The sequence below is a fragment of the Salmo salar genome, chromosome ssa09, assembly GCF_905237065.1.
Source record: "Salmo salar chromosome ssa09, Ssal_v3.1, whole genome shotgun sequence".
NCBI classification, from domain to species: Eukaryota; Metazoa; Chordata; class Actinopteri; order Salmoniformes; family Salmonidae; genus Salmo; species Salmo salar.
This window is the reverse complement of record NC_059450.1, coordinates 102,449,015-102,460,541: the sequence shown is the minus strand read 5'-3', so window position 1 is coordinate 102,460,541 and position 11,527 is coordinate 102,449,015. Positions and strand designations below refer to the sequence as shown.

At 41.1% G+C, this 11,527-nt stretch overlaps 1 protein-coding gene across 1 annotated transcript; it reads left to right on the top strand.

Annotated features, from left to right (window-relative positions):
- Positions 1–1,737: 1,737 nt before the first annotated feature.
- On the top strand, positions 1,738–10,944 carry LOC123744687 (putative tRNA (cytidine(32)/guanosine(34)-2'-O)-methyltransferase). The gene is given in 11 exon segments (XM_045724273.1): positions 1,738–1,864; positions 2,067–2,136; positions 2,439–2,541; positions 3,683–3,761; positions 3,932–3,984; positions 4,089–4,142; positions 5,931–6,033; positions 6,183–6,266; positions 6,367–6,470; positions 10,473–10,506; positions 10,509–10,944. Coding segments are annotated over 11 exon segments (948 nt in total). The 5' UTR covers positions 1,738–1,743; the 3' UTR covers positions 10,652–10,944.
- Positions 10,945–11,527: the final 583 nt, after the last annotated feature.

Here is an 11,527-nt window from a genome sequence, read left to right as displayed (position 1 = left end):
AGTGCCACCTAGAGCTATAGTGTTGAATAACCTGAAAAATAAACACTAATGTTGGACTATTCAGGGATGGGCAAAAATGACAAAATACAACACAAAATACAATTACAAAATACCATAAAGATCAATGTATGAAAATAAACAACAAAAAATACAGAAATACATTTGCAAGTATCTGGCCAGAACAGCAACAACATTCTCAGGAACGGTTACAGAAACGTTTTACTTGCTGTGATATGTTTAAGCAATAATGCACAAGGGGGTGTGGTAGGACACAACCCTTAGCCGTGGTAAATTGGCCATATACCACAAACCCCCGAGGCACCTTATTGCGATTATAAACTGGTTACCAACGTAATTAGAGCAGTAAAAAGAAATGTTTTGTCATACCCATGGTATACGGTGTGATATACCACGGCTGTCAGCCAATCAGCATTCAGGGCTCAAACCACCTAGTTTATAATGTTGTTTATCTACCTTAGTTGAAGTAAGTCACTCTGGGTAAGAGTGTCTGCTAAATGACCATAATGTTACTGTATATGTGAAAATTAACATACCAAAATGAACTGCAAAGCATACTGGGTATTATTACTGGCCTTGCTTCGGGGCAGAGCTCATTAGAATAATACTCAGATTGCGTTGCAATTGTTCATTTTTGCATATAGATCAGGGGAGGCTGGTGGGAAGAGCTATAGGAGACATGCTCATTGTAATGGCTGGAATGGAATACATGGAATTGAGTCAAACATGTGGTTTCCATATGTTTGATACGTTTAATGTATTTAATTCCAGCCATTACAATGAGCCCGTCCTTCTATAGCTCCCCCACCAGCCTCCTCTGATATACATGTATATTTAGTTCATTTAGCAGACGTTCTTATCACACCATAGTGCCATCAGACTTCTGATACCAATGCAGGGTGAAAGGGGTCACAAAATGGTTAAAATATATATATTTTTAAATACAAATTACAGCTCTCGAAAGTATCTTGTTACAAAATACATTGGAGTTCAGCCCAGTGTAATATAAATGACAAAATACTCAGAAGTAACTGAAATACCTAATTCAAATACATGTAACAGACATACTGCCCATCTCTGACTATGTGAGCAGTACTCCTCATAACAGTATCCAATGATTAAATAAAATCCATAACTTTTTGGTGCAGACATTTTGCTCACCTTTTCTCGTGGTGGCAGTAGCATAAATCGAACACATAGCAAGTTACAGTATACATGGGAAATATCACTTTTTAGTCGATGGTGTACAGTAATTAGAAAAAAAGTAGCTACTTTGACCATCGATTGAAGATTAATGCTTAGAATTTTGTACAGGCGTTAACGAGGCAACTATGTTGGGTCCTCACAGCGTCAACGTTTACGTGAGTAAAGCACAGCGAGGAAGTAAAAGTGTGAGTATGCACACAATAAACATATGTCCCTTCCACATTAGTCCTGAATTTCTATATTTGTTTGTCTGAAAGTGAATGCGAGCACATCTAGCACGTTTTCAGTTTGCTAGCTTGTCAGGAAGCTAAGCAAACGGTTCCATAAATATACTTTTAGCTTGGGATTGCTAGACTTTTAGCTAACGGCTAACTTAGCTAAGTCAACTTTACCTGAAAGGAATAGGACTTATCATGTTGCAATAAAGGGCTCTGGCCTAGTCATATGTTACTGACATCTAAACTGCTCTGGCCTAACTAACCTAATGTGACTGAAATCTGTTTTGTTGTGCAGGTGAAGATGGGCCGCTCCTCCAAAGACAAACGGGATATCTACTACCGTCTTGCCAAGGAGGAGGGCTGGAGGGCCAGGAGCGCCTTCAAACTACTGCAGCTGGATGAGGAGTTTGGCCTGTTCAAAGGCAAGAAGGCCCCCTGGGTTAATTTTTCTGGCCATGGTTGTTTTACCCTAGGTCAACATCAGACATCAATGGCTTATGTTATTCAGTATGGCCGTTGTAAAATATAACATTATGTCAAAGGAAAGGAAAAAGGGAGATGAGTTTGATCATCCATTTCTGATGTTACTTGTCTATGACATTGACATCCATTTCTCCCCTCCCAGGTGTAAAAGGGCAGTCGACCTCTGTGCTGCCCCAGGCAGCTGGAGCCAGGTCCTGAGCCGTAAACTCAGGTTGGTTTCAATCTCTTTCCTTTCTTTGGCTCCCTAGTGGCGCAGTGGTCTAAGGCACTGCATCTCAGTCCCTGGTTCGAATCCGGGCTGTATCACATCTGTCCATGATTGGGAGTCGCATAGAGCGGCGCACAATTGGCCCAGTGTCGTCCGGGGTAGGCCGTCATTGTAAATAAGAACTTGTTCTTAACTGACTTGCCTAGTTAAATAAATTCTACTCGAAGCATAGTTGGAATAGTGTGCATAACACTAATATAGTGTGCATAACACTAATCTTGTAAATTTATCTGACGGTTTGACAGAGGAAAGGAGGAGAAGAGTGAAGAGGTAAAGATAGTGGCAGTGGACCTGCAGGCCATGGCTCCTCTCCCTGGGGTGACACAGATCCAGGGGGACATCACCAAGGTAACTGGGACATGTCTGTCCTGTCCCACATGGACTAATAGAGAAACTATTATACCAACACTATTCTGGAACACTGAATTCGTTGCAGTATTGGCCTGATTTCTTTCAGAGAAGGAAGTGCAAGTCATCAAGGGCAGAGGAAAGGGGATCAAATCAAATCAAATGTATTTGTCACATACACATGGTTAGCAGGTGTTAAAGCAAGTGTAGCGAAATGCTTGTGCTTCTAGTTCCGACCATGCAGTAATATCTAACAAGTAATCTACCAATTCCACAACAACTACCTTGTACACACAAGTGTAAAGGAATGAATACGAATATGTACATAAAAATATATAAATGAGTGATGGCTGAACGGCATAGGCAAGATTTAATAGATGGTATGGAGTACAGTATATACATATGAGATGAGTATTGTAGGGTATGAAAACATATAAAGCAGCATTGTTAAAGGTGGCTAGTGATACATTACATCAGGATGGCAAGATGCAGTAGATGGTATAGAGTACAGTGACATCGGGTGGTGTAGGTGTCCTGGAGGGCAGGTAGTTTGCACCCGGTGATGCGTTGTGCAGACCTCACTACCCTCTGGAGAGCCTTCCGGTTATGGGCGGAGCAGCTGCCGTACCAGGCGGTGATACAGCCCGACAGGATGCTCTCGATTGTGCATCTAAAAGTTTGTGTGTTTTTGGTGACAAGCCGAATTTCTTCAGCCTCCTGAGGTTGAAGAGGCGCTGCTGCATCTTCTTCACCACGCTGTCTGTGTAGGTGGACCATTTCAGTTTGTCCGTGATGTGTACGCCGAGGAACTTAAAACTCTCCACCCTCTCCACTACTGTCCCGTCAATGTAGATAGGGGGCTGCTCTCTCTGCTGTTTCCTGAAGTCCACGATCATCTCTTTTGTTTTGTTGACATTGAGTGCGAGGTTATTTTCCTGACACAACACTCCGAGGGCCCTCACCTCCCTGTAGGCCGTCTCGTCGTTGTTGGTAATCAAGCCTACCACTGTAGTGTCGTCTGCAAACTTGATGATTGAGTTGGATAGTAAGTGTTTGGTTTGGAATGTAGACATTGTATGGATCAGGTTCTCAAACTGTATTTCAACAATGCTGGCGGGTCAAATATATCTATTGCTTTTAGATCTCCACTGCCCTGGAGATAATCAGGCATTTTGAAGGACAGCCTGCAGACCTGGTAGTGTGTGATGGAGCCCCAGACGGTGAGTGTGAGAGTGTTCTCTTCCCTCTGGTTTCAGTTTTGTTTGTGTCCTCTTGCATTTAGTTCCATACTCTTCTCTTAGTTGCCACTGTGGGGTTTGTTGTCTTTTCTTCATTGCACTATATGCGTATGGCTCTTCCTTATTGGTCATTTTCTGGCTTGTCTACATAGTGACAGGACTCCATGATGTGGATGAGTACATCCAAGCTCAGCTCCTATTGGCTGTGAGTATCACACTGCAACACTGTAATATTGAGTTGAATCCCAAATGGCTGATCAGTTATCTTTGTTTATCCTTTATAATCAATTTCTAAATATCCCGTCTCAGGCCCTAAACATTACAACACACGTCCTGAAACCTGGAGGAACATTTGTTGCAAAGGTAGGTTGTATGTTGGATGAGGACTTGTTTGTATTTATTAGGGATCCCCATTAATTACTGCCAAGGCAGCAGTTTCTCTTCCTGGGGTCCAAACACATTAAGGCACTTACATCAGACATAAAACAAAAGATAAAACAGTACATCATATAACATTATTACACCACTACATATTAGAGGTCGACCGATTAATCGCCATGATTGATTAATTAGGGCCGATTTCAAGTTTTCATAACAATCGGCAATCGACATTTTTGGATGCCGATTACTTGCGCTCCACGAGGAGACTGCGTGGCAGGCTGACCACCTGTTACACGAGTGCAGCAAGGAGCCACGGTAAGGTGCTAGCTAGCATTAAACTTATCTTGTAAAAAACAATCAATCTTCACATAATCACTAGTTAACTACATATGGTTGATTATATTACTAGGTTAACTAGCTCGTCCTGCGTTGCATATAATCAATGCGGTGCCTGTTAATTTATCATTGAATCACAGCCTACTTCGCCAAACGGGTGATGATTTAACAAAAGCGCAGTCGAGCAAAAAGCACATTCGTTGCACGAATGTACCTAACCATAAACATCAATGCCTTTCTTAAAATCAATACACAGAAGTATATTTTTTAAAACCTGTATATTTAGTTTAAAAAAATCATGTTAGCAGGCAATATTAACTAGGGAAATTGTGTCACTTCTCTTGCGTTCATTGCACGCAGAGTCAGGGTATATGCCACGGTTTGGGCCGACCTGGCTCGTTGCGAACTAATTTGCCAGAATTTTACATAATTATGACATAACATTGAAGGTTGTGCAATGTAACAGCAATATTTAGACTTAGGGTTGCCACCCCGTTCGATAAAATACGGAACGGTTCCGTATTTCACTGAAAGAATAAACGTTTTGTTTTCGAAATTATAGTTTCTGTATTTCACCATGTTAATGAACAAAGGCTCGTATTTCTGTGTTTGTTATATTATAATTAAGTCTCTGATTTGATATTTGATAGAGCAGTCTGACTGAGCGGTGGTAGGCAGCAGCAGGCTCGTAAGCATTCATTCAAACTTTACTGCATTTGCCAGCAGCTCTTAGCAATGCTTGAATCACAGCGGTGTTTATGACTTCAAGCCTATCAACTCCTGAGATTAGGCTGGCAATTCTAAAGTGCCTATTAGAACATCCAATAGTCAAAGGTATATGAAATACAAATGGTATAGAGAGAAATAGTCGACACGTCATAATTCCTATAAGAACTACAACCTAAAACTTCTTAACTGGGAATATTGAAGAACTGGGAATATTGAACCACCAGCTTTCATATGTTCTGAGCAAGGAACTTAAACGTTAGCTTTTTAACGTGGCACATATTGCACTTTTACTTTCTTCTCCATCACTCTTTTTGCATTATTTAAACCAAATTGAGCATGTTTCATTATTTATTTGAGACTAAATATATTTTATTTATATTTTATATTAAGTTAAAATAAGTGTTCATTCAGTATTGTTGCAATTGTCATTATTACAAATATATATTAATATATATACAAACCGGCCGATTAATCGGTATCGGAATTTTTTTGGTCATCCAATAATCAGTATCGGTGTTGAATAATCATAATCGGTCGACCTCTACTACATATCTACAATACAAAATGAATAATACCAACACTATTACAATGTATGTGTGTGTTGATGTAACAAGTTCTGCACTTATTTTTTTTAAATTGTGGAGGGAAATGAGCTAAGAAGCCTATGTCATGTGGAAGTTATCTTATGCTGTGGTTACTGTGTAGATATTCCGGGGGAAGGACGTGACCCTCCTGTACTCCCAGCTTAAGATATTCTTCAGTAGTGTGACCTGTGCCAAGCCCCGGAGCAGCAGGAATTCCAGCATAGGTGAGCTGGAGACCACAGCTGACACTGGTCACACACCGGATCATAGATGGTTTCCATTCAAATGCCTGGTTTTGACAGAAGGGTTGAAGGATTAAGTAGGCGATGGGCTGCTTGAGACTAATATTAGTTTGTTTCTCTCACTTCTACAGAGGCATTTGTGATGTGTCAGAATTACTCTCCTCCAGTAGGATATGTGCCCAACATGTCCAATCCTCTACTGGATCACTCATATGGTAACAACACAGTAATGCTTTCTATGTTCCTCATGTTTCAACTCCATATAATACTGTCATGTTATACACTGGTACTCAAGTTGGTTTCTGTCTGTTTCAGATGTAGATTTTAACCAGCTGGAGGGACCGAACAGAATCATAGTTCCTTTCTTGGCCTGTGGAGACCTGAGTGCCTTTGACTCGGACCAGACCTACCCTCTCCAGGTATTTATATTCAGATACATGTCTCTGCTGATACATGTATTGTAGACCAATGTTTTTCTTTACTAGTCTCAAAGCTGTTACTCCATAGATAAGATACTTCATATTATGTCTGATCCCAATTAGTCGACTGGTCGATTGTTTGGTCGTTAGGCTGTTGGTCGACAGAGATTGTTTTAGTCGAGCAGTAACAAATATATACATACACACACTACCTTTCAAATGTTTGGGGTCACCTAGAAATGTCCTTGTTTTTTAAATAATATATATATTTGGTCCTTTAAAATAACATCAAATTTATGTTATTTTTTATTTTAACCCGCAAAACACCAGTCTCAACGTCAACAGTGAAGAGGCAACTCTGGGATGCTGGCCTTCTAGGCAGAGTTGCAAAGAAAAAGCCATATCTCAGACTGGCAAGTAATAAGAAAAGATTAAGATGGGCAAAAGAACACAGACATTGGACAGAGGAACTCTGCCTAGAAGGCCAGCATCCCGGAGTCGCCTCTTCTCGGTTCCCTCTAATGTACTTGTCCTCTTGCTCAGTTTTGCACCGGGGCCTCCCACTCCTCTTTCTATTCTGGTTAGTGCCAGTTTGCTCTGTTCTGTGAAGGGAGTAGTACACAGCGTTGTATGAGATCTTCAGTTTCTTGGCAGTTTCTTGGCAATTTCTTGCATGGAATAGCCTTCATTTCTCAGAACAAGAATAGACTGACGAGTTTCAGAAGAAAATGATTTGTTTCTGGCCATTTTGAGCCTGTAATCGAACCCACAAATGCTGATGCTCCAGATACACAACTAGTCTAAAGAAGGCCAGTTTTATTGCTTCTTTAATCATAACAGTTTTCAGCTGTGCTAACATAATTGCAAAATAGTTTTCGATTGGTCAATTAGCCTTTTAAAATGATAAACTTGGATTAGCTAACACAACGTGCCATTGGAACACAGGAGTGATGGTTGCTGATAATGAGCCTCTGTACGCCTATGTAGATATTGCATTAAAAATCTGCTGTTTCCAGCTACAATGTCTACACTGTATTTCTGATCAATTTGATGCTATTTTAATGTACAGAAAATGTGCCTTTCTTACAAAAACAAGGACATTTCTAAGTGACCCCAAACGTTTGAACGGTAGTGTACATACATACATACAGTGGGGGAAAAAAGTATTTGATTCCCCTGCTGATTTTGTGCGTTTGCCCACTTACAAAGAAATGATCAGTCTATAATTTTAATGGTAGGTTTATTTGAACAGTGAGAGACAGAATAACAACAAAAAAATCCAGAAAAATGCATGTCAAATGTTATAAATTGATTTGCATTTTAATGAGGGAAATAAGTATTTGACCCCTCTGCAAAACATGACTTAGTACTTGGTGGCAAAACCCTTGTTGCCAATCACAGAGGTCAGATGTTTCTTGTAGTTGGCTACCAGGTTTGCACACATCTCAGGAGGGATTTTGTCCCACTCCTCTTTGCAGATCTTCTCCAAGTCATTAAGGTTTCAAGGCTGACGTTTGGCAACTCGAACCTTCAGCTCCCTCCACAGATTTTCTATGGGATTAAGGTCTGGAGACTAGCTAGGCCACTCCAGGACCTTAATGTGCTTCTTCTTGAGCCACTCCTTTGTTGCCTTGGCCGTGTGTTTTGGGTCATTGTCATGCTGGAATACCCATCCACGACCCATTTTCAATGCCCTGGCTGAGGGAAGGAGGTTCTCACCCAAGATTTGACGGTACATGGCCCCATCCATCGTCCCTTTGATGCGGTGAAGTTGTCCTGTCCCCTTAGCAGAAAAACACCCCAAAGCATAATGTTTCCACCTCCATGTTTGATGGTGGGGATGGTGTTCTTGGGGTCATAGGCAGCATTCCTCCTCCTCCAAACACGGCGAGTTGAGTTGATGCCAAAGAGCTCCATTTTGGTCTCATCTGACCACAACACTTTCATCCAGTTGTCCTCTGAATCATTCAGATGTTCATTGGCAAACTTCAGACGGGCATGTATATGTGCTTTCTTGAGCAGGGGGACCTTGCGGGCACTGCAGGATTTCAGTCCTTCACGGTGTAGTGTGTTACCAATTGTTTTCTTGGTGACTATGGTCCAGCTGCCTTGAGATCATTGACAAGATCCTCCCGTGTAGTTCTGGGCTGATTCCTCACCGTTCTCATGATCATTACAACTCCATGAGGTGAGATCTTGCATGGAGCCCCAGGCCGAGGGAGATTGACAGTTCTTTTGTGTTTCTTCCATTTGCAAATAATTGCACCAAATGTTGTCACCTTCTCACCAAGCTGCTTGGCGATGGTCTTGTAGCCCATTCCAGCCTTGTGTAGGTCTACATTCTTGTCCCTGACATCCTTGGAGAGCTCTTTGGTCTTGGCCATGGTGGAGAGTTTGGAATCTGATTGATTAATTGCTTCTGTGGACAGGTGTCTTTTATACAGGTAACAAGCTGAGATTAGGAGCACTCCCTTTAAGAGTGTGCTCCTAATCTCAGCTCGTTACCTGTATAAAAGACACCTGGGAGCCAGAAATCTTTCTGATTGAGAGGGTGTCAAATACTTTTTTCCCTCATTAAAATGCAAATCAATTTATAACATTTTTGACATGTGTTTTTCTGGATTTTTTTATTGTTATTCTGTCTTTCACTGTTCAAATAAACCTACCATTAAAATTATAGACTGATCATTTCTTTGTCAGTGGGCAAACGTACAAAATCAGCAGGGGATCAAATACTTTTTTCCCTCACTGTATCACCAGTAGTACATTTACTGTTAATTCCTATAATTTCTAATCTACAATGTTTGTTACTTTGGTTACGTACATTTCTTTTAATGAAGGACGAGCACGCATAGAAGTAGGCCTATAGCCTACCTGTGTCCATTTGGGGATCTGATAGTATTTCTGCTTATTGCACCACCCTTAATGACCTGTGGAGCTTCTCAAAGTAATGTTTTATTCACCTCAAACAGCAAGCAAACAATGTCTGTTTTTACATCCATTGAGAATTACAATAGTTCCTCAATGTATTTGAAAAAATCTTTCTCGCTCTCTCCCTTTCGATAACCACTCAGCGTGAAATTGAAAAATGCCATGCTCTGATCCAGTGGAAACGTCATAAAATAGGCTTCTTATCATTGTTGGACTTGGACTGAAATAGGTTCCGGTACTCATTTTGGGTGCTGGTACAGTTTATATTTAGGTGCAAGAGCTCCACAAAACTTTTGAGCTAATATTCTATAAGAGGAACAGGAGCTCAAGCAGTATACAATTTGAGGTGCTGTACTCAGCTCTGGTGAGTTCCTGCCCAAGTCAAGCACGGCTTCTTATCCCTTGTGCAAATCGCCTACAGCTGTGTCAGTCCCGAGCTCACTGACGCGGGAAACTGAGAGCCCAGAATATTTTCAGCCGGACCCAAGTTAATAGTTGATACAATGTTGCAGACAGGCCATGTGTAGCCAATGTGATTTATACGATTTTTTTTTTTTTCTGGATATTTTCTAGCTGCTATGTTTTTATTTGTTGGCTTTATTTAGGCTATTTTTAGATAGTTTGCAATAGAAGTAACTTTTTAGGGTATTTCACGAAAATGTGCATATGAACCATAACTCGCACGCAGATCGGTAGAAATTGTAAGATAAATTAGCATTCCACATGAGAAAGGTTGCAGACTCCCCGTGTAGCCTATTACCGGCAACTTCAGGAGAGTAATAGCAGAATCTTCGAAAGCCAGCAGGAGTTGGAGGTGAATAGTTGGTTCAGGTTAAGGTTTTTGTCTTCTGGTTATCTAGATCTCTGGCGCCCTCTTGGGGCATCAAACTAATCTTAAAGCATCAGACAAGCTCAATGAATCTAGTTGATTTTATTACAGGGTAGCAATCGATTGGTCGAAAGAACAGGCGACTTTCAGTCAACCAACATTTGTTTTTGTCAGAGACAGCCTTAGTTCATATTAAACTTTTGTGCTGTGCACATTAAACTTAATATAATTTTTCTTCATAGTTGGATGCCAGTAAGGAATACAAGTACACACCCCCACCCAGCCCCCCATTCGCCCACCCTACCAGCAGGCCTGTCAACTACGCAAGAACAACCTATTGGCCAAGGAGGACTCCCCCTCTCTTCCATTGGATGAAGCCCTTTCAAATATGGACATTTCAACCAGTCAGGAAGAGTCATAGTGTGTTCAGTTTATTTAACGTTTTGCTACGTTGTGTGGCGGTTTGTACTGAACGACACGTTTACCCACAACGGAGCGCACAGTGCTTCAACGGTCTTTGTGGTATGTTTTCTCCCATTTGGTGGGAGGGTTGTGGCCTGATTAATATGGTTATGACCATTTGTAATTTCAAAACTTGTGCAGCACACCATACACAATCACCCTCTGGGCCACCATAATCACAACATTCTTCATCTGGTCGTTCAGAACAGCACCATGTCCATGGAACACTGAGCCCTGCTGAATGCGGCAATAGTTGTCTTCCCTAACAGAGAGAACTGGAATTTCATAGAGCAGAAAGAGAAAGAAAGAGGATATTTGGTTCAGAAAAGCCTTGAATGCAGAAAGACTGTGTATAGATTATTTTTTGCCACATGTTTTACCAATCAATTTCAATTGTCATGTTATACTGTTATCGTGTTTTTATTCTGTATTTTCTGGTTTTACTTCTAAAATAAATAACATTTACTCCGGCACTCCCATGTGTTTCTGTTCTGTGATCTGCTTTCCAATGGCAAGTCACATAACCTGGTTCAAAAAGCACTTTCTGCTCCCTAGTCTTTGGCTAGACATTGAGATATGAATGAAGAAATAGGGACAACACATGGGTTCATGGTATTGCAGAGTAACAAAGTAAATCTCAAGAATCTGTGATTGGTAGTCCTACTGTACCAGTAATGTTTCCTCTAAACTGCGCCCCTCCTCCATGACTCCCTCGCAGAGGAAATGCCATGCAGCGCAGAGACGCAAGAGATTGAACTTCACTGAGTTCTCCCCATTAGTTTGCAATGTAGGCCTGCATTGAACACCGCATATATGCTACTGTAGTCTATATCAT